Raw genomic sequence first — 21,386 nt, 5'->3', positions numbered from 1 at the left:
GAAGCAGATTAGATGTGGGGGAGTTTGAAAAGCTTTAGCCAGAGGTATGGGCATTGACCCATCAGAAAAGACTGGGGGAAAACACACAAACCAACAAAATAATGACTATTCCAGGGTTTCACAGGGTGACACAATGTGGCAGGCTTTCTTGTGGGGGTCTTCAAGTCCACTGTCCCCCTCTTTGTGCCATTCGCAGCCTTGTTCCTCCTACTCCCAAGACTTTTTAGGTTCCTGACACCCAGATTCTGTCTTTGTTGACCCGCGGGTTTCAGCTCCTAATTGGGATTTTTTTTTCTTGGTCTTCAGAACTTCCTCAGTTTTCTTTCAATTTCAGCTATGCATTTGGCCATTCGCTTGATATTTACTACATAAGCTTCATAACCCAAGCATGTTTTAAGCTGGGGACCCTAAGGGTAAAAGCATGAAGTTCTGTTTTTCTTTCTTCCCTTTTTTAATGTGTTCAAAATTGGGGGCCTGTCTTGTGGCAATCTTCACAACAACCCTATACACTTTACAGTCTAAGGGGTGCCTCGGTGGCTCAATCATTAAGCGTCTGCCTTTGGCTCACTCATGTCATGATTCCAGGGCCCTGGGATCAAGCCCCATGTGGGGCCTTGGGCTCCCTCCTCAGCGGGAAGCCTGCTTCTCCCTCTCCCACTCCCCCTACTTGTGTTCCCTCTTCCACTATCTCTCCTTCTCTATCTAACAAATAAGTAAAATCTTTAAAGTATCACTTCTATGGACAAAAAGACTGAAGTTCAGAAAAGTGAAGAATGTTGCTTAGCAGCACACAGAATGTGCGGTGAAGCTGAGATCTGAATTCGGAAATCTTTTCTGCCATGCCTACTGCCTTCTCAGAGAAAAGAGCAAAGGTCCCACAGGTGCCAAGAAACCTGGCTTCTGTAACGAGGGAGTGGCTAGAAGTGCAGGGGGCTGGTGCTAACTGAGCATGCGATGGGGGCTCATGGGCTCTGGCCATGACCTTGAGGCAGGCTGAGTGGCCTGGAGACCTCATTTTCCAAACGCTGTGCAGTTGTGACCACTGATCAAAAAGGGAGCCAAGAGGCAAAGTGGGCAAGGACCCTAGGTAAGTAAAGGAGCCGAGAATGAGCTCAGGAGGTAAGGGATGAAGATAAATCCAAGTTAAAGATGCCATCATCATTGCCAAGAATGCCTTCTGCTTGTCCTCTAGGTCACAGCTTAGACGTCACTTCCTCAGTGGCCTTCCTTGAGCTTCCCAACTGGACCCATCCCTTGTTAGAGATAACTTGGGCATGGTCTGTGTCCTCCTGCTGTAGAAGGCAATCTATCTCTTATTATTTATTCAGCAGCTCTTTTCCCCAGTGTTTAAATCTGAGGGCAGGGAATGTGCCTGTCTTGTTCTCTGCTTTACCCAAAGACCCGAGGGCAGTGGATGGCACTGAGAAATTGCTCAACAAACACAACTGTAAATGAATCTATGATTTTACACTATGCTTCCCAGTCCTAAGCTGGTCTATGCTTGATGTGGGATCCATGGGAAGCTTGGTCAAGAGACCAAGGTTAGTGTCCCACTTTCAAAGATGGAGTCAATCCAGGGGACAGGGCGGAGAGCTGAGCTCATATCCAATATTGCCGTTGGTCCTTACGGCTAGCCTGAGAGAGAAACAGGGTGGGAAGTCATTCTCCCCATTTTACAGGTGAGGAAACTGAGTTGAGGGCAGGGGGTTATGTTTTCATGCCTGGCTAGTCACAGAGCCAGCCACTGGCAAAACCTCCTGAATTCTGGCTGTCTTCCTCTCCCCAATAATGGACGGCAGGGAGCCACTCTCTGATGGAGCTAGTGGGCTCTCGTGAGTGTGTGTGTGCGGTCTGGGGTCTTGGGAGTGGGAGAAGGAGGTCTATATGGCAGGTACCACTATGAGGCAGATCCCCTCATCAATAACCCGAGAAATCAATCTTTCCAGCCCCTCTCTGTGTCTCAGGCTGCCATCCTGTTGTCAATCTGCCAATTGTTTATGAGGGTAACTATGCCTGGGGGGTATCAGGGTTCCCATCCCTTTCCCATAAACATAAGCCGTAAGCTCAGATCCCTTGGTGCCTTCCGCGCTCCCCTCTGACCAACCCCTCACCCTAAGCAGCCGTGCCCACCCAGCCCCAGATGATCTCAGCCGGAACCAAGCCGTGTGCTGTCGGATGGACCGCAGCCGTGGTCCCCGGGGGAAGTATTCCTTCCATCTGTTGGAGCAGAAATGCCTCCTAGGCCTTCCTGCCCCTGTTTCTCATTTCTCCCCACCCCTTGATGGTGCTTCTCTGCAGTCCCTCAGGACTCGGCCTCCTCCCTGTTCTGGCTCCAAGGCCAATTTCATCACTTCGCTCTTTGTAGCCTTTGCAAGGGAGCTGGGAGGACTTAAATCAAGCGAGGCTGACACTGACCTTCAGCAAACACCGCCCCCCAACAAAAGCACACAGCTTTGTCATCACTCTGCTCTCCCACTGAGCACCCCCTCCCCCCCAGCAAATTGGCAATCGTTAGTGAGTGGGAATTAAGAAAGACCCCGTTCCGGTACTTTGCAGCCCACAGGCAGGGAAATGACAGTTGCCAGCCCGGAACTTGGCTCTCTGCAGATGAGGGGTTCACAAGCATTTGGCACTGTTCCTTCTGTTGACATCTCAGCTCCGTAGCTCACGCCTCCCTGATCCCCAAAGGGGTCTCCTCCTTTCTCTAATCCTTTGGACTTCCTGTTCACTGGCCCTGAGCCATGGGCCTTGGGGACCCCTAATTTACCTATGTCTGGAGTGCTCTAGCAACTCTCCACTTTACCCCTGTTCATGTTAATGGGAACATAATCCAAAGCATTTGGGAGGCTTTTATAAGCCAAACCCTTTGCGAGTACAGGCTCATTATATTCACATTACACCAAGATTATTCCGGTTGGGGACAGAAGAAGAAACAGACGGAAAGCACTGAGAAAATCTTGGCTTCAGGATCCAGAGGCTGTGATTGATCAGAGGATGATTGATTAGACAGGAGTCTGTACTCCGTCCTCGAGCAGGGCCAAGTGGAGTGGATAGAGACAGGAAACGACTTTCCTCCCCCTCTCGGTCTCCCATGCCTTGCGCTGAGATCTGACTTAGTATTGGATATACCAGCTTTCCAAACAGTTTTCAGAGATAGGGAGTGTGGGAAGGAGCTGACAAGCTGCAGAGCCCATTTGTGGTTCCTGAAAGTCCGGGGATCTGAAGGCAGATCCAAGCGCACGTACACACGGCTCGCAGGGCCGCATACAGCCTTCTCCATCCAGGCCTGACATCTGTTTACATCTCCTTGAGGTCTGAAATCTTCCTCCAGCCTTGGTCAGCCCCGGGCTGATCATGGAGTGGGTGTTCAAGAAAGATGGGGTTTGCTGACTCTATGAGAAGGTCTGCATCCCTAGTTAATTCTCAACTTCCGCTGTCTCGATTAAGAGGTCATTTTTATTAAAAAATAAATATTAATGACTTCAAATATGGTTTAAATTTGGTCTATTCTTAGTTCTCTATGATTAGGGAGTGCTGGGGAGTGCAAACGCTTTGAGGATGCAAAGACTTAAAAGCAGGCGGAACCTAGTGTTTGAATTGAAAAAGAACGAAGCAGAAGCCGGAATGCACAGGAGAATGTCGGGTCTGCTTTCCCTGTCTCTCTCAGAACTAGAACAAGGGATAGGATATTCCTCTCCTAAAGCTAAAAGGCCTCTCTTAGAGGGGCATGGGTATTTTTTCCCAGTGGTGTCCCAATTAAAAATCTTAGAATACCAGCAGCATCTTACAGCCCTCTAAAATAAGGCTGCGACTCTTCCCTGTGCCATACATGTTATCCGTGACACTGAGTATGTCTGGTAATAGCGAAAACTGAGGGGACCTGTATGTCAGACGTGGTGGGCTGCCAGGTGTCTGCAGTGGCTGAAGGAGAGGCCGTATTGCAAGCCATGGACACCTGAAGGGAGACTGCGTGTCCAGAAAGGGAAATAGACTCCATCGTGTTCTTTCTTTCCTTCCCGTTCCCATATTGCTGACTCCAGGATAAATTGTGACAAGAAGGGTAGGCTTGGCAAAGGACACTGGAGAAGCGATGACAATGCCTGGATGGTAAGTCTTTGGGAAGGCCCCTCTCTCACAGCAAACTTGGGACAGCAAGCTGTTCCAGTTAGCAAACATCTAAGCCAGTTTCTGCCTCCCCCGGTCCAGAGGTGCCAAGGATTTACATCTGTCACAAGGGAATATGCCGGTCACGGTGATAAAGAAGCCAGGCCTGTGAAAGATATACCAAAGGCACCACCAGGCTTCATCTAGTGCTCTCTACTCAAAGTCCAGGCAGTGTGCTTAAAACAAACAAACAAACAAACAAACAATCCAACAGCCTTCGAAAGCCAAAGTTGCAAGCTCAGACTCACTGAAGACCGGAAAGAGCATTTGTTCCTTTCATTCCTAAGGTCATAATAGCCGACTCAGATATCAGAAGGATAGCCACAAGAGAAACCACTTTTTTTTTTTTTTTTTTTTTTTTTTTTTAAAGCTTCTGCTCCCACAGAGCCACGTAGAAAGTGTGATCAAAGGTGCGTGTCTTGGCACATTGTTAGGCATGACTGCTGACTCTGTCGGGGTTGAACTTAGTTCCCTTCCCCCGGGGGAGGTGGAAAACCGCCCGGACCTGTGAACCAACAGCTAACTGGCCTGTGGTTGCCGATGCCGGCTTTCTCTTGGTTGACCAAAAATATGGAGTTAATTCACTCCTCAGCCTTTCTGGGACTGCAATCTTCCGTCAGAGTCAGCAAGGGGGAGAGATTCGAGGAACTGAATAAAAGGGCTTTCTTTGGGAACTTCAAGGAACATATTTTGATGATTATCTTCTATGGAGTTCACAGAGTGGGTTTTCAAAACAGCCAATTGGGTCGGCAAAAATAAAGATTTCAGAGTCTTCTCAGGAGCCAATGCTATATTTAAAGTTACAAAATAGCTATAGTTTAAGATTTCAGAATGCTATAATTAAGGTTGCAAAATTGTTTTCATTAGAACCCTCCCGCCATTTGCCCCCACCCCACAGGCTTCCTCTGTGGACACATCTACAGTCTGGGGGGAATCAGTCTGCCCCTCTCTGCTCTAATGGATCTGGTCCTTCCCTTTCAGATTCTCCTGCTCTTCCAGTGGTCATGATCTGCTTCCTTGTAACAATCACCTCCTTTCTGCTCCTTCGTTCCTAAACTCCCATTCAATGCTCTGGGACAGGTTTTCTCTCTCCTCCTGCCACCTCCGTCTGAATCCTCTGAGCCAGCGCACAGCCTGCCTTCCACTGTGCTCCTGGTCACCACAAAGGCTGAGGGGAAACTGGCCCTTTCTCCTAAGCCCTCTCTGTTCCCAGTGACTTTCCTCCCCTTTCTCACCCTCTGTGTTTCCGGAGGGAGCACTCAGCCTCTGGGGGGCGCAATTCTTCGTTAGACAGCATTTACCCACGCTGTGCAGACTTTGGCATCCTAAATGTCAGCAGCCATCCCTGGTCACTGTGATAATTTCAAATGCCGACCCCATTTCTAGACACCACTTCAAGGGGTGTTGTAACCTCCAGTCGAGAAGACGACCCTCGTTATCCACTCCATGCAAGAGACCCAACCCTCCCCCACCATCACATACATATTGGTCCTCCTTTGTGCAGACAGTAGCTCCTCCCCTTGAACCCACAAATCCCATGGGAATGGGGGAGAGGCATAGGGATCACCAGTTCCTTGGTCTCTGTTGACATTTCTGGATCTTTGAACCCCTCACTCTCCCCGTGTTTCACTGTTTGAAGTCCCTGTTCTCTTTCTCATGGGGATCCTCTCCCCTTTCTCAGCTTCATGTGCAAACTAGACTCACAAGCTGTTGTGGAAACCCAACGAGGTGACAAATGACAAGTACCTGGCACACAGTGAATACTGATAAATGGTAGCTGTCATTTTTATTGGGGTTCTTTTTCAATCCTACTGGAATTGTTACTATCATTTATTGTCCTTTCTCAGTGCCACTTATTCTCAGGACCGATTTCCAACTTTCATGAAACCCATTTTTCAGGGTGTCTGGGTGGCTCGGTCAGTTAAGCATCCAACTCTTGATTTCGGCTTAGGTCACGATCTGAGGGTTGTGAGATCGAGCCCATTGTTGAGCTCTGCGCTTGGTGTGGGACCTCCTTGGGATTCTCTTTCTCTCTCACCCTCTGTCCCTCCCCATCACACACAAAAGAAAGGAAGGAAGGAAGGAAGGAAAAGAAACCTATTTTTCAAACTATGTCCTATGCAACACTTTGGAATTCCAAATTACTCTTTGTGAAAAAAAAGTTCTTTGATCAAGTAAGTCTAGAAAATGCTGCATACACTATTTACCATCTTAGAAACTCACATTAATATAGTGAAGATATAGACAAGTCCCACAAAAAAAAAAGCCTGCTTCAATCTGTGTTTATTTTTATGTTTCTTAAACATTTGATTGTAGAACTTCCTGACATGCTTAAAAAAAAAATAAATAAACCCCATGGAACCGGTATTCAGGTATCGAGTTGGCTATTATGACCTTAGGAATGAAATGCACCAGCTTCGGGGAACACTGTTCTGGATAAGCCCATTGCCTGGGCTGGATTACTTTTTTATCCTGTCTCCTCCCATCAACTTTAATGGAGAAAACATTTGTTGAAAGTCCCTTGGTTCTCTGGACCTTGGGGCTCCTAGACCCAGGATCTATGGGTCTCCTCTCTGCCTCAAACACAGCTCAGCCTCTGCAGCAGAAAGCTCCCTGCCGGTCCATCTGCAGGGTCTCCAGGACCATTCCCACTGCTCTTCCCACTCCCCGCTGCACTAAGCCTTTTTACTCCTTACTCCATCCTGCCATCAGTGGAGCCCCCCAGGATAAGCTTCAGCTTGCTGGAGCCCTTACCTTTCTCTTCCGGCCCTTGCGCCTTCAGCCCCTCAGCCTGTTTTCTCTGCACTGCTCAGGGGAAACCCAGCAGGGTTGGAGAGGAGCCCTTTGGGGAGCTGAGAGTGGTGTGGAGTTGCCTTCAGCCAAGTCCTGGCCCCTGGATTGTCGCCACCACTCCTCCTCTTCTCAGCCCGCTATTCCCCAAAGATGAACTCACTTCCTCCTTTCCTGAAAAGATCAAAATTCTCCACCTTCAGGTGTTACACCTCAGACCCCATGGGAATGAAGGGCCTGCTGTGCCTGTGGAACAGTGTGGCACTCTGTTTCCAAACTTCAGATGAGCGTGCCTTTGGACTCCCCAAACCCTCTTCTAGGAGCTTCTTCCTCAGGGGATACTTACACCATGAGACAAAGATGGATGTGTAAGAATTATCACTGCATGCTATGCTAAATCCAAGGAAAAACGTAAATGACTCAAATGCCCATCAAGAAGGGGTTGGTTAAATAAATGATCGAAAGGCATATGTGGACTATTATGCAACCATTTAAAAAATAGTGCAGATCTCTATTTTTGGCCCAGGGACGATATCTATGTTCTATTGTTGAATTTTTTAAAGAACATATAAAGAGGGATGCTTGGGGGGCTCAGTCAGTTGGACATCTGATGACTTCAGCTCAGGTCATGATCCAGGGTCCTGGGATTTAGTCCCACATCTGGCTCCTTGCGCAGTGGGGAGCATGCTTCTCCCTCTGCCTGCTGCTCCCCTGGTTTGTGCTTGCTCTCCCTCTCTCTCTCTGACAAATGGGCAAAACTTTAAAAAAAAAATACATATACTGAATAACATGGAAAGTATAGTCTTATCCATATGAAAAAAAAAATCTGTGTGCAAACACACCCAGAAAGATTTCTGGAAGAATGCTCTTCCAAATCTTGTCAATTTTTTTTTTTTTTTTTTTTGAGGAGTAGGAATTCACATAAATACTTTTTCTTTCCCGCGTTACTAAATTTTTCAAAAATTTTCCTAAAGCATATGTACTATAAAATGATTAAATGTAACAAGTCTATGTCTACTCTTCAACTCTTCCTGAAATCCTCTCCAAGGTGCGCCAACTTCTAATGCTCTTTCTCCACAGGATTCCTACCGAATCCACTGTATAGACCTGTCATCTGATTGGTATCTTCTTCTCCCTTCATTATCTGGTTTTCCTCTTAAGTGTGTCTGTCTTGTCTGCCTCAGGGCAGAAACCACTGGAGTATGGGGCAACATCCCAGAATATAGAATAGCTTAGCTTAGGGTTCAGGTGGACGTGAAGGTATCTCATCTGAGCCTTGAAGGAGGTCTCTGCAGGTCTCTAGCGAGAGGTGTTATCCTCTTTGTAATAGGTGTCCAGAGCCCAGTGTTGTAAACCTGGCTGCACCAGCCTCTCCCCATGTGTCAAATCCACATGGCTGGGTGAGATTGTTCAGGAATGGGTGCCCCCTAAAAACCAGAGGCTCCACAGCTGCTACCAGGGTCATCCAGAAGAGGAGCAGCAAAGGCGGGAGAGAGGGAAAGAACCAGTTCCAGCAAAGGGTAAGCTCCTTGAGAGAAAGGATGTGGAGCCCTTCTTTGCATCTTCCTTGGCCCTTAGGTACAGATAGACATACAAACTCTGACATACGGCAGATGGTCAGTAAATGTGAAATAGAAGCACAAGTCTTTACTGGAGACCAACATTAGGTTCTGGGAATCCCATGATGTTCCTCTTTAAGGATTTCAGCGTAATGGGGGACTCAGATTTACACACTGGCGGATGTAGTGGATACCTCCTAAGTGACAGCCACCGGGAGAGAGTGAGGCGAGAAGAAGGCAGCCAGGGTCACCATATTCATTCACCTCTCATTCTAACACTACTCTGTGGGTTCCACAGTCTTATTCAGAGAGAAAAATAGATAAAGATCAATAGATAGCTGGATAGATAGAAATGTATATATACCCAGTATATAGAGTGGAATATTATGTGGCCACGAAAAAGGGTGCAACCTTGCCACTTGCAACAACATGGATGAAACCAGAGAATATTATGCTAAGTGACTGAGAAAGACAAATACCAGCAGACTGAGAAAGACAAATACCATATGATTTCACTTATACATGGAATCTAGGGGAAAAAAAACAACCAAATGAATAAACAAAGAACAGAATCAGATCTATAAATACAGAGAAGAGACAGATGGTTGCCAGAAGGGAGGTGGGGGGGGCTGGCAAAATGGGTGAAGGGGAGTAGGAGATACGGGCTTTCAGTTACAGAGTGAGTAAGTCCTGAGCAGAAAAGACACAGCACAACGAACAGAGCTGATGATATTGTAACAGTGCTGCAGGGTGACATGGCTGTTACACTTTTTGGTGAGCACAGCTCTGTCCTAAGCCTGAAACTAAGTTAACAGTGTGTGTCAACATGACTCAAATAAAATAAATAAATAAGCGCACCCTATCAGAAGGAGAAACCACAGAGGAGGATGTTAGAGCTGGAACGAGCATTAAAGATGATCCAATGTATTTGCCGAGGAGGTGGCCGGAGAGCATCAATGACTCCATTATAGCTACGAGCTTATAAAGCTGGTGGGTGAGAGGGCTCCCTCTAACCTTGGGCTTCAGCGCTCACAACACATGTACACACCCATGCACCTGCTAACCGAAACACAAGCAAACACGGGCAGCGTCTATGTGAGTGATGAGGAGCCCGGTCCGTCCCACTGCTGGACTCGCAGGCCTCACACCTAGCACAGCTGCCTGTCCTCCAGGAAACTTGCTAAGCTATTCCAGCGAACACCTGCTGAGAAGCAGAATTCTTTTTTCTCTCAAATTAGCTTTGGGATGTGAGTCTTCGAGTATCAAAATGACCCCAGCTGGAGGGGAAGGTCAGCAGTGCGTCCACACACATGTGCACGCGCATGTGTGTGTGTGTGTGTGTGTGTGCCCGAGGGTTTGGAACTAATCCCCATCATCCGAGCCCTCAGGTCCCCCCAAAAAAGTGAGCTGTTTAATGCCTCTTTACACCCTACCACATCAGCTCCTTTTCTTTTAGAATCAGGTTCCTTCTAGCAGCCATGGTCTGAGGATGGGGGTCAGGCTTTCAAAGGGGGCACAGTCTACCCACTTGTGATTGGATACAATCTCCTCTGCTAAGCGGCACCTGGTAGATTTTCCTGAGATCACAGGGCTGTACTCTGCAGCCCTTTCTCTGCCTGTCCACACTTTTGTCCATGGAGTGTGGGCACTGGTCTCTGATTCTGTAGGGAGGGGCTGTTCCTCCTACGCTGGGAGAACAGCAGGGTGTGACTCTGCCCTGTATATGGCAGCTGAGGACAAGTCTCCCAGGGGCACAGATCTGCTCGTGCGGTGGGCCTGCTTCCAACCATCTCTCCACCGAGTCACTTCCGCTCCCCAAATGGTCCTCAGGCTTAGAGTTCCTGGGGGCTGGGTCACGTTACGTCAGGACATGAGGGGCCTCAGGGACCACCCAGGAGGAGAACGGGGCCCAGAGAGGGAAACACTTTGACCAGAGCCTCACATGGGGCCAGGAATAGAGCCCAGGTCTTTGACTCTCCAATCCCAGGGGACCAGGCTGTTCCTACAGCGTGTGGGGGTGGGGAGTTGACAGAGCTGGGAGGGCTTTCACCACAGATGTGCACAGCATCCCACAGGTGGCTGTTAACGTCTCAGACAAGCCAGTGGGAAGCTCCAAGATGGGCTGGTGGCAGCTCTATGCCCTCGGGTGCGAGAAGGGACACCTGGGGCCAGGTACCGGCCTGCATGGAAAAATGCAGCTGCCTGGGAGGCCTGGCCAGAGGCAGGCAGGCAGGCAAGCAAGCAGGCAGGAGGGGCCCTCCGGTGGAAACAGCTTGGCTGGCAGAGGAGGCCTGGCTCCTGGCCACTGGTGGCTGTGCTCCTCAGCACACGCGTTTCCTTAAGTGCCGTCCCCACCAACACCCCTCTCCCCCACAAAGCATAACATCACCGTGTTTGGCTTTGAGGGGGGAGGTGAATGTTGGCCAACAGATGTACTTCTCAGATTGGTGGGCCTTTGGAGGAGGCTTGGAAGCCGGTTCCCCTTGGGGAAGGGCCAGCCTGGAAGGGCCGCCCTGCTTTGCTGGGCACTTTACTTTTTCCGTGTGGGTGAAATCTAGTCCTGCTTCTTCAAACTCCATGATCCAAAGGCCAAATATTTGCTGTCTGCCCTGCTTTTTCCATGTCAGGTAGAGGTGGTCGCTCCTCCTGGCTCCTAGGGAGGATGAGGGAAGACCCCGTAGAGAGGTGTACTGGAAATCAAGCCTTGTCTTCCCCCGAAGCTCTGCAGCCTATGCCCCTGGGGTGTTACAAGAGATCACAGAAGGTTTCCCGGAGGCTGGAGGAAAAATACACGAGAGCTGCCCCAAAGGCCTCAATGAACAGGAATTTGGCCCCACCTGGTTGGTGAGGCTGTTGTTGAGAATGGGGAAAAGGAGGTGAGGGGAGCAGACCCTAGGAATGCCAGGAGGGAGCCCACAGACTTCCAGCCAGCCCTTTCTCCACCAAATAGTCATCCACACCAGCTTGTTCCTCTTCCACTCAGAAGACTGGAATTGCCTTGCTGGGTTTCAGAAAGCAGGTCATGTGCTCCTAACTCCCTCCTCAATGGGAGCAGGATGTCTCCACCATTTCAGAGGACTTCTGTCTCGTCTTTCCCTCACTAGATTTTCTCTTACAGTGTTTGTCAAGAATGTTGGTGAAGCCAAACCATTCTGAGTACGTGTAGCATCTTACCATCATCATTAAGGTCCAGAGCAGTGTGGGCCCCGATCCTGTGGTGAGATGTGGCCTAAGACCCTTCCAGAGACTTCTGGGTAATGACTTGCCCCAGGCCAGCTAACGGGGGTGGGTGCAGTTCTGTAAGATGTGGTAGCTGAGAGCAAGAGCTCTGTGGGCGAGGCTGCTCTCTGCAGCCAAGGGAACTCCCTGGGGTTGCTTATAAATTGCTTGTCTCATCCCAGACAGCCCAAGACATAGTGAGGCCATCCGGAAGCACAGAGGGGCCAGAGGCCAGAGGGAAGGAAGCGACAGAGAGGTAAGGGTATGTTAGCCAGTGCTCTGGCCTGGAAGTCGGGCCCTGAGCTCTGGTCCCCGTGACTAGCTGTGACTCTTAAGCAAGTTCCTTCTTCTAGCCGTAGGACCAGAAACATAACTGGTAGAGCCCAGTGCAAAACAAAAGCATGAGAGGACCCTCTTTAAAAGTTTTTACGAATTTCAAGACATTAAACCTAGTACGAGGCCTTCCGAGTGCGGGGACCTGTTGGGGGGCACAGGTTTGTATACCCATGAAGCCGCTTCCACCTGTTTGGTCTCAGTTTCTTCAACTATACAACATGTTGGCTGTATTCTGTCCGAGGTTTGCCTGTGAATCCTTTCTTCATCCCCTTCTATGTAAAGGACACCAACAGAGCTGCTTCTTCAACAACACTCGAGAGTAGAGTTTAAAGCCCTTTAGATGATCTCCAAGGTCTTTTTCAGTCCCCACATTCAACAAGTCAAAGGAGTAGGGAGGTTCTTACTGCCAGGAGCTCAGCACCTGCCTGAGAGAGGCGCTAGGGAGGAATTATTAACAAGCACAGAAGAGAGCATTCAAAACCTAAATCATCCTGTCCCGTAGGATGATTCCAATTCCTGCTGCTCCCCTAGCTTGGAAATGAGTGTTAAGACAAAGTGTGTTCTTTCCGGGGCCTCCAGAAAGCCAGGCCCAGGTATGAGCACCTGGGACCGAGTCCTGTTCTTGTGTCCATCCCAGGACTTGGTTGCAAGGGCTATGGTGGAGATGACCCAGTGCCCTCTGGAAAGCTCAGGCCTGGACCAGGGGCCCTCCCCAGCTGCTGTGTCCCTGGGAGGTCACCGGGTGGGTCAGCCAGGGTTCAGGGGTCTGGTAGGGCAAGGTCTGGGCTGAAGGACTTGGACACAACAGGTCTCTCCTGAGGAAAGGACTGAAGCTCCTGGAGGAGAGTCCTACGCCTGGCCCCGGGCGCAGAAGTCTAGGTAGGGGCTGCAGGAGCCTCTGAGATGGGTCGCCTGGATGGGGCTTTAACACGGCCAGAAAGTTGGGCTGGTGGCATCTTTTTGCACTGACCGGTTAAAGGGATCTGAAACTTCTCTGGAATTTACAACTATTTGGGGGGATAAAGCAACGCAGAGTGAGAAGAGAACTGTGAAGGGGGCTGCGTGTGAACTCTCCCCCTCCTCTAAACATCAGGGCTCCCTCCGTCCTGTTCATCAACGCCTTCCGCGGGAGGATCAGAAGGGCGCGAGAGCCCAGAGCTCGCTCCGGGAGCTTCGTCCCCTCCGCAGCCTCGCCGCCGGGGTGGGGTGGGGGTGCGGGGGGCCAGCGGGGGTTCTCCTCGGCCCTCGCGCGCGCCGGGCTTACCTTTCATGGTCCCTCCTGCGGGGCCTCGGAAGCGCCCCGGGGCGGCGGCTCGAGCTGCGGAGTGGCCAGGGGTGGGGTGAAGCCGTCGGCTCCTCGGCTGGCGCCCGCTCGCCTACCTACACGCCGCCCGCTCGAGCGCCCGGCTGCGGAGGCGGCGCGCCGAGGGGAGGGTCCGCGGGGTCGCCGCCGAGGGGCCCCAGGCCGCCCATCCTGCTGCCGCCGCCGCCCGCGCGCGCGCTTCCCGCTGGAGGCCGGCGAGGTCTGCGGCCGCCCCGAGCCCCGCGCTCCCCGCCTCCCACCTCCCCCTCGCTCGCGGGCGCGCTCCCGCCCTCCCCGTCACGCCCTGGGCCCCGGCCCAGATCCACTTCCTCGGGAGGTTCAAAACTGCCGCGGCCGGGCCTCTTTGTGCCGCCGCGGGTCCCCAACGCCGGGCCCGCCAGCTCGCCCGCCCGCCCTGAGGCCGTTGGAACCCCGGGGAGCGCGCGGGGGACCCCTCCACTCCCCTGGCAGCCGCCGCCCGCCCTGGGGGCCGCCTCGTGGCTGGGAGCAAGTCTCAGCCCCGGACGGTCTCCTCACCCGCCTGAGAGGCAGATGGACTGGGGCAACGCAGGGTCCCCGGCTTCCAGCCCCGGGTTGCCGGGGACTGTCCCCGCCTCAGCCCTGAAATTCCGCATCCCCGCCATCCTCTCAGTCCCGGGGAGGCCAGCAAGGTTGGTCACCCACGCGCTGGGTGAGTGACTTTGAGCGGCCACTCCAGGTCTCCAAACCTCGGTTTTCTGCAAGGAGAGAATTGGGCCCCAGGCGCTCCCAGATTCTATGATTTTGTACAGTGACATCGGGGGAAGAGTGACCTCGAGTCAGGAGTTGTGACTCTTGTCTGAGGCTCTCCTCTGGGGGTCCTCACATATCATTCTTCATTAATGGAACATACCCTGGCCACCTTCCATGCACCAGCTTCTGGCCCCAGCTCTGGGAGGGTGAGGGATACTCTGTGAGGTTGCCTCTGGTGCGGAAAGCCAGCAATGAAACAAGTCAGGGTGCTGAGGTGTGATGAACACTACAACAGCGTCGTGCAGGGAGAGAGGGGACCCCAGCGTGGGGGCAACCCCGCCTAGCCTTTCCCCACATCCCCACACTTCCATGCCGACCCCCGTTTGGCCCTTAGAGTAAAGGAGGTAGGGCTCAAGCAGAGACACTTTCTTCTAAGCCAGGAGCCGACAAGGTGCCCTAGTTACCATTCAGGAATCCCAGCCCATCAGAAAGGGTGATGTTCATCTATCTCTAATAGGCCCCACCCCGGGAGGAGGGACAAGTTTCAGTTTATAAAGCACATATAAAGCACATTCTATCCATTTTCTCAAGATAGCTCACTACAGCCTCTAGAGCTGAAGCAAGGAACAATGGTGCCCATTGTACAGAAGTGGAGACTGAGGTTCAGAGAGGCTGTTGCCTGCCTTGTAGTAGTTCACGCTGTACTCCTTGAGTCTGGATTCTGAGTCCACCTCAGCCTCCTGGGATTGTGGCATGGACCAGGAGAGCTGCTTTGTAAATACCAGGGGGGTAGTCCCATCAAAGGAATCCTTTGTAGGATTTGTAGGTTACCTGTGTGTTAATGTATTTCACCTTCCCAGTGGCTTTAGGAGACAAACACAACTACTATCTTCACTTCTCAGTGGAGGAAATGAGACAAGGAGAGATTAATCACGAGCTTACTGTAAGGAACGTAGCTAGGAAGTGGAGATCTTGGGACTTGAACCCAGGCAGGCTAAATCTGGCACTTGTGTGTATAGCTACCACACTGCATCTCACAGAAGGCACTCAGATATTTATCCACAAGAAGAACAAGCAAATGACCTTAGGTCTTCTCCATGCTTTCTTTAGTTGGCTTGATCCAAGATGTTTAGTGACAAAAAGGTCCTAACCCTGATGTGAGGGAGTACCCCCACCCCTGTCCCTGACCCTTGGACTCAGAAGATGTGTATAGCCTATGGTATTGTTATGATTTGCAAATGCATCAGCAAAGAAATGAAATAGGCCTGTGTCTGGCTGCAAATGGGCCCTGGGTGAGCAGGGCTGGACTCCAGCCCTGAAGATGTTCAGGGGATGAGCCCCAGTTCCAAAAGGACACAGGGGAGATGGGGCCCAGCCCTGCGGAGTGGCAGGAAAGTGCTGGAGAGGAGTTGGCAGGCAGGAGGGGTCACAGCTCTGAAATAGTTCAAAGGGAAAGCAGAAAGATGAGACTACAAGATGATCACAGACCACAGATCAAGAAGGGAGGAGACAGAGATTTCCTGGAGAGTACACAACCCCTTGGGTGAAGGCCTTCAGCTTCAATTTCAGGTACCTGCCAAAAACAGCCAGAGGTATGGACCCAGGGTCAACTGAAAGAAACTCTTAGCCCCCCCACCCCAGCCTTGCCTCAACAGTCCAGAAGATGAGGGGCTATCAGGAAGGAGCTCAGGCTGGGACATGTGCTCAGAGGCACAGATGGCACAGGCAGGTGTGGTGGGGTGGGATAGAGAGAAATGCTTAATACTGTTTAAAACTGGGGCTAGGGGCGGGTACATTTGACTGGGACACATGAGTCATACCTCTGTTAGAAGCCAAAGGAAATTGCTATATGGAAGAGGTCATTTAGAGGGGAAAACAACAACAACAACAACAAAACAAACCAGATCACTAATGCTGGAACCATTTGTATTAAAAAAGCTAGAGTCCCACATCATTTCTTGAGCAGTGCTGTGGTTTGCTTAGAACAGAATTCCCCAGGGAGCTCCCCCAGAACTTGCTTTTGTCTTTTCTACTTCAGGCACTAAACATCTCTTTCTCCTAAAGCTCAATTCCTCCCTCTGTGCCTTTGAGCGCTTCCTCTCCCATCCTGTTCTTCAACAGCATTAGGACATTGCTTCCACTTTTCCTTCTTTGGTTGTAACTCCAAACCCCAAAGTTTGTTAAAATTGCTTCCTTCCTCTTAGTTGCCAGAATAATAGCCTTTTTTTTTTTTTTAAAGATTTTATTTATTTATTTGACACAGAGAGAGAGAGAGATCACAAGGAGGCAGAGAGGCAGGCAGAGAGAGTGGGAGAAGCAGACTCCTTGCTGAGCAGAAAGCCCGATGCGGGGCTTGATCCCAGGACCCTGGTATCATGAGCTGAGCCGAAGGCAGAGGCTTTAATCCACCGAGCCACCCAGGCGCCCCAATAATAGCCTTTTTGAAACTTGTATCCTCTTCAATCATTTTGTAGACTTAACACTGTATTAGTCAGGGTTCTCCAAAGAAACAGAACAAATAACCAGGAGACTGGAGACCCAGGAAGAGTTAATGTTGCAGTCTAAGTCCAAAGTCAGTCTACTGACAGAATTCTCTTTCTTTGGGGGAGGTCAGTTTCTATTTTCTATTAAGGTCTTCAACTGACTAGATAAGGCCCGCCACAGGATGGAGGAGAATCTGATGGAGTCAAAGTCTACTGACTTGAATGTTAATCTCAACTGAAAAAACACCTTCATCTAAAATAATGTTTGAACAACAACAACAACAACAAAATAATGCTTGAACAAATGCCTGAGTACCATGGCCTAGCGAAATTGACATGTAAAATTAACCATCACAAACACCATTAGCAGTTTCTTCTTGAAGCTCTTTTCTTCCCTGGTTTCTCTGATCCTACATACTCCTGGTTCTTCTAAGCTTCTTTGACTTCTCTTTCTCTGGTAGCTTCTCTTATTTGGTATATTTTCTAAATAAATATAGGCATTCCCTATCCTGACACTAGTCAGTGTAAGTAACACTTGCTGCTGTGACAACCCCTATATCCCACTATCTTAATACAACAAAAGTTTATTTCTCACTCACATCACAGTCCTGGATGGGTTGGGCAGTTCTCTTCCACATTGTGACTCAGGGACCCAGGGACCTCCCATCTTGTTTTACCACTGTCTTCAACATGGGGCTCTAAGGTTGTTGCAAAAGGAAAGAAAGGATGGAGGGCCCTGCATCGGAGGATTTTATGGGTTGGGCTGGTGTAAAGCACTTTGACCCATATTTCACTGGCCAGAGCCTGCCTAACAGCAAGGGGTTGAAAACAGAGTGAGCCATGGGCTATGGATGGAGAATGAAGCAAGATCAGTGGGCTCTGGCATTCTCTGCACAGTTCACCCCCCCAGCCACCAAATACTGGTTTGCTTCCTTGCCTTCACACATAAAGCTCATTCTCCCCACCGGGGGTGGTGTGGGGTTCAACCCCACATCCCAGCAGCTCACAGTCCAGGGCCTCCCTGTGATTCTGTATTTCCTTAGATCTGACGTAGCTCCAGTCTCACATGGAGCAGCATGGATCAGATAACCAAGTAAAAACACCCATTTGGAAAAGGGAAGAGAGAGAGAGACAGAGTAGCTAAAGGTCTTTGGATATTTTGAGACCCTCCCAGATTCTGTAAAGGCCCCTAACCCTGGGATGGGGGCAGGTCTTTGTTTAGGGCCTTGTTCAGCTCTCTGGAGGATCTCTCTTGCTTATTAAACCCTAGGCTATGCTCTTTAGAAAGCTTTTCCTGGCCCACTATCTGTTTTGAATACATCTGAAGTGGGTGCTGGGGGCTGAGTCTTCCCTGAGGTTGTTCAGTTCTCCCAGCACACTTCCTTCTGGAGCAGGGTTATTTTACCGCTCTAATAGTGGAGATAAAAGGTGAAAGTCTGGGCATATGGGTTTTTATGTATTCGGTTGGTTTTGGGTTTTTGGGTGTCTGTTTATATATGATCAAAGTCACTCAAATTTTAGCAAAGTCTTATCCATTTACTTCTAGTCGATTCCATGGGCTAGTGACCACACCTAGAGTTTTTCCTAGACATAGTTTCCAAACCTGCTTTATTTCCTTGTTTCTGTCCCCTGTGCTTCTTTCTATCTCCCAAGGGGCAGGTTGCTACTTGGATGCTACAAGACTTGACTGGGAATGTCATATCCTTAAATCTGATCTTTTCACCAAGGCTGGGTCTTGATGGGGCTTTTCTGCCACTTGGGATTGAGAAGCCCTTGGTGTTTTCTTCCCTATTAGGCTTAAATTTTCTAAACTCTCTCTATTCCCCTTCATTTCTCTTTGCAAACCATCCACTTCTGCTGAGCCCATCTTTTTTCTTAGATTGCTTTGCCAAATACAACCAATAGCAGAGAACATACACTCTCACTTTGATTCTATCCAACAAATGCCCTTTAGCATGTTGCTAAGCAATGCCACATATTTATGTTTTTGTTATTGTGGCATCCCATTTCAAGAGTTTCTGTAGTAGTTAGAGCAAGTAGCACTAGCTCCGATAAGTAACTTCAAGACTTCAAGGACAGACAGCAGTAGTTCATTTCTCATGAATTTCACAATCCACTGCAGGTTAGCTGGTTCTTACAAACGTTGGCTGGGGGAATCCAGTCTTCTTCTGTCCTGCGATGTTACCATCTTCAGTAAGCAGCATCCCAGGTTGATGGAGAATGGGAAGAGATGGGAGGATTGTGGGTTGGAGGTGAGCATGGCACGGACCTAGAAGAGGTGCACACTCACTATCAGCCCCATTCCAGCGACCAGAACTCAGTCATATGACCTCAACCGAAGGCAAGGGGACAGGGAAATATCCCTTAGCCCAGTCACCACCAGGAAAGGGGGAAATGTGGACGCTGGTGAGACCTCCGGTGCATTAACCCCTCTCCAACCCAGTCCTTGGCAAGATTTTGCCCTTACCCCTCAATAAACTCTCTAATGTCATGGACTGAAACTCCCACAGTGTTACCACCTTGTTCATGCCACCTTGTTCATCACCCAGATGGTCATTCCTTGAAAGCTAAGGAGTGAAATATTTCTGGAAGGCTGATATGCTCACCACCATACCATCAATGCTGCCCAAGAGTAAATTTTTGAAAGGACCCAGAGAGCCAGTCCAGGGTATATCCTAGCAGTGTTCCAACAATATGGGCTGTACAGGAAAATATAAACCCCATTTTTCTGTTGGATTCCATTTAAAATAAGAAATAGAATTTCCTGGGGTGGGGGGAGGGAGTCCTTCAATATTTTCGGTTGAAGATGTTTGGTGGGAGAAGTGATAACTTGGCTTCTTTGGCCCATTCTCTGAACTATGTGCTATTTTCACAATTCTTAAGTTTCCTGTCTTTTATTGTTTTCCCCCAGAAAGTCACCTAGGATTTCCCCATGTCTATGGATTCTTGCCTTACTTCTCATTTATCAGTACTAGAATTTTTGAGAATGTACTTATATAGTGTGGCCAAGACGTGCCCTGCAATGCCACTCTTTATCAGTGGGTGATGCTATAGAATATGAATTCTTCTAGCCCGAGAAATTCTTAAAGGGGGCTTTACATTGTCCAAAGAATACCTTATTTTATGAACTCTGTAGGAGTAATGTTCTAAGAAAAGCAGTTTAGTTTTACTTTTTAAAAGATTTTATTTTTTTAAAGTAATCTCTACACCCAAAACAGGGCTTGAAACTTAAAACTCCGAGATCAAGAGTCACATATTCTACACCCTGAGCCAGCCAGGTGCCCCTAAAGCAATTTAATTACAGAGATGCATCAGAGCTTGAACAAATCTTTCAGATTAATATAACAAGGTATTAGCAAAGATAAAGTATTTAGACCTTTCATCCGAATCAATTATGACTTCAGAAAGAACGTGGCTGATTTCATTTGGGGCTGGATATAGCTGAAAAAAGGAGCCTCGATAATTTGTAGGAAGGAGAAGCCTCTTTTAGTCAAACATCCACTGGATAATGGGAAGGAATCCCTGCAGAGATTCTGTAATTTGGATTACTGCAAAGAGGACCAGAAAAACCCCTGTATCCAGGTAGAGAAGAACTGTACATATGAAAATGGAAAGACCAGAACTGGAGGGACATGAATGCTTTTGAGGAAGATATTTTCCAAAGGATCTGATATACAGCAATTTATTTATAGCAGGCCTTCAAGAGATTTTAATGTGATAAGAAGGGTCCTAATGGACATTCCTGTCTATACTCTGGATGGAGGAGACCCAGAAGGCATGCTTATTTCTTTGTTTCTCATTCAAAACTGCAAGGATAAAATTCAGAACTACCTGGACAGGTGTCCACAGTACACATATGATAATATTCAAGGAAAACAAAGATAAAATTCAAGAGGAATGAATTTAAGCCCGGCCTGTGGATTCACCATCAGTTGCACTAGCAAAGGATGAAGCTAACAGAGAAAAAGATGTAATTGACATTTGTCAGTGCATGGCTTTCACTCCCTTATTACACAAACACATAGTGAGGATCTGTGCTAGTGCCGGGGATAGGTTCCCTAACCTTGTGGATATTACAGTTTTGAGATGGATCAAAAATAGGAAAAGACTATCAAAACAAATCAACAAACAAACCTGAGATCTTAGATCTCAATAATCAAAGAATTGATTCAGGTGATTTAAAAAGTATTTACTAAGCACCTACTGCCTGCTGGGCCATGTCTTAGAGAACGGGAGCACAAGGCTGAATGGAAGTGGGTAAACAGTTGAATTCTGTTCGGATAAATATCAGTTACTGCTATGCTTCATCAAGATTTCTCTAACTTGGGCGCCTGGGTGGCTCAGTGGGTTAAGCCGCTGCCTTTGGCTCAGATCATGATCTCAGGGTCCTGGGATTGAGCCCCACATCGGGCTCTCTGCTCAGCAGGGAGCCTGCTTCCTCCTCTGCCTCTCTGCCTACTTGTGATCTCTGTCTGTCAAATAAAAATAAATAAAATCCTAAAAAAAAAAAAAAAAAGATTTCTCTAACCTTTCCACCACCACAATGACAGAAGTAGCAAAAATGTCTTTGAAATCTTTCCTCTTACTTGGAGAAATGATGTAAAATTGTGTGCCATATCACAACGAAACAGTATTTGTTTGAATACAGAAGTAACGTTTTTCTGGGTTGGGGGTGGGCATGGCGGCAGCCTTGAGAGGAGGGAGGGTGGGGAATGAGGTAGGGGACTTCTGCGTTGGTACTTTCTGTACTATTTGATATTTTCAAATTATACATATATCTCACTTTGATAAAAGAAAACT

At 48.9% G+C, this 21,386-nt stretch overlaps 1 protein-coding gene and 1 long non-coding RNA gene across 3 annotated transcripts in view; both read right to left on the bottom strand.

Moving 5' to 3' along the window:
- The window catches only part of SCARA3 (scavenger receptor class A member 3), a 53,559-nt gene extending 39,981 nt beyond the window's left edge, over window positions 1–13,578 (bottom strand). Inside the window, exon 1 of one of the 2 annotated variants that reach the window (XM_059176454.1) lies at window positions 13,333–13,578. In XM_059176454.1, coding sequence (XP_059032437.1) covers window positions 13,333–13,339 — 7 coding nt within the window. In that variant the 5' untranslated portion in view covers window positions 13,340–13,578. The remainder of the gene's footprint in view (window positions 1–13,332) is intronic. The other variant, XM_059176448.1, reaches the window with a different exon arrangement.
- Window positions 13,579–16,111: 2,533 nt separating this feature from the next.
- LOC131833338 (uncharacterized) overlaps window positions 16,112–21,386 on the bottom strand; it is an 11,742-nt gene continuing 6,467 nt past the window's right edge. The window contains exon 3 of the long non-coding RNA XR_009354401.1: window positions 16,112–18,855. This is a non-coding gene — a long non-coding RNA (uncharacterized LOC131833338). The remainder of the gene's footprint in view (window positions 18,856–21,386) is intronic.

This window comes from Mustela lutreola, chromosome 1, assembly GCF_030435805.1.
Source record: "Mustela lutreola isolate mMusLut2 chromosome 1, mMusLut2.pri, whole genome shotgun sequence".
Lineage (NCBI taxonomy): Eukaryota > Metazoa > Chordata > Mammalia > Carnivora > Mustelidae > Mustela > Mustela lutreola.
Note: the sequence above shows the minus strand (reverse complement) of the source record. Positions and strands in the feature narration are given on the sequence as shown.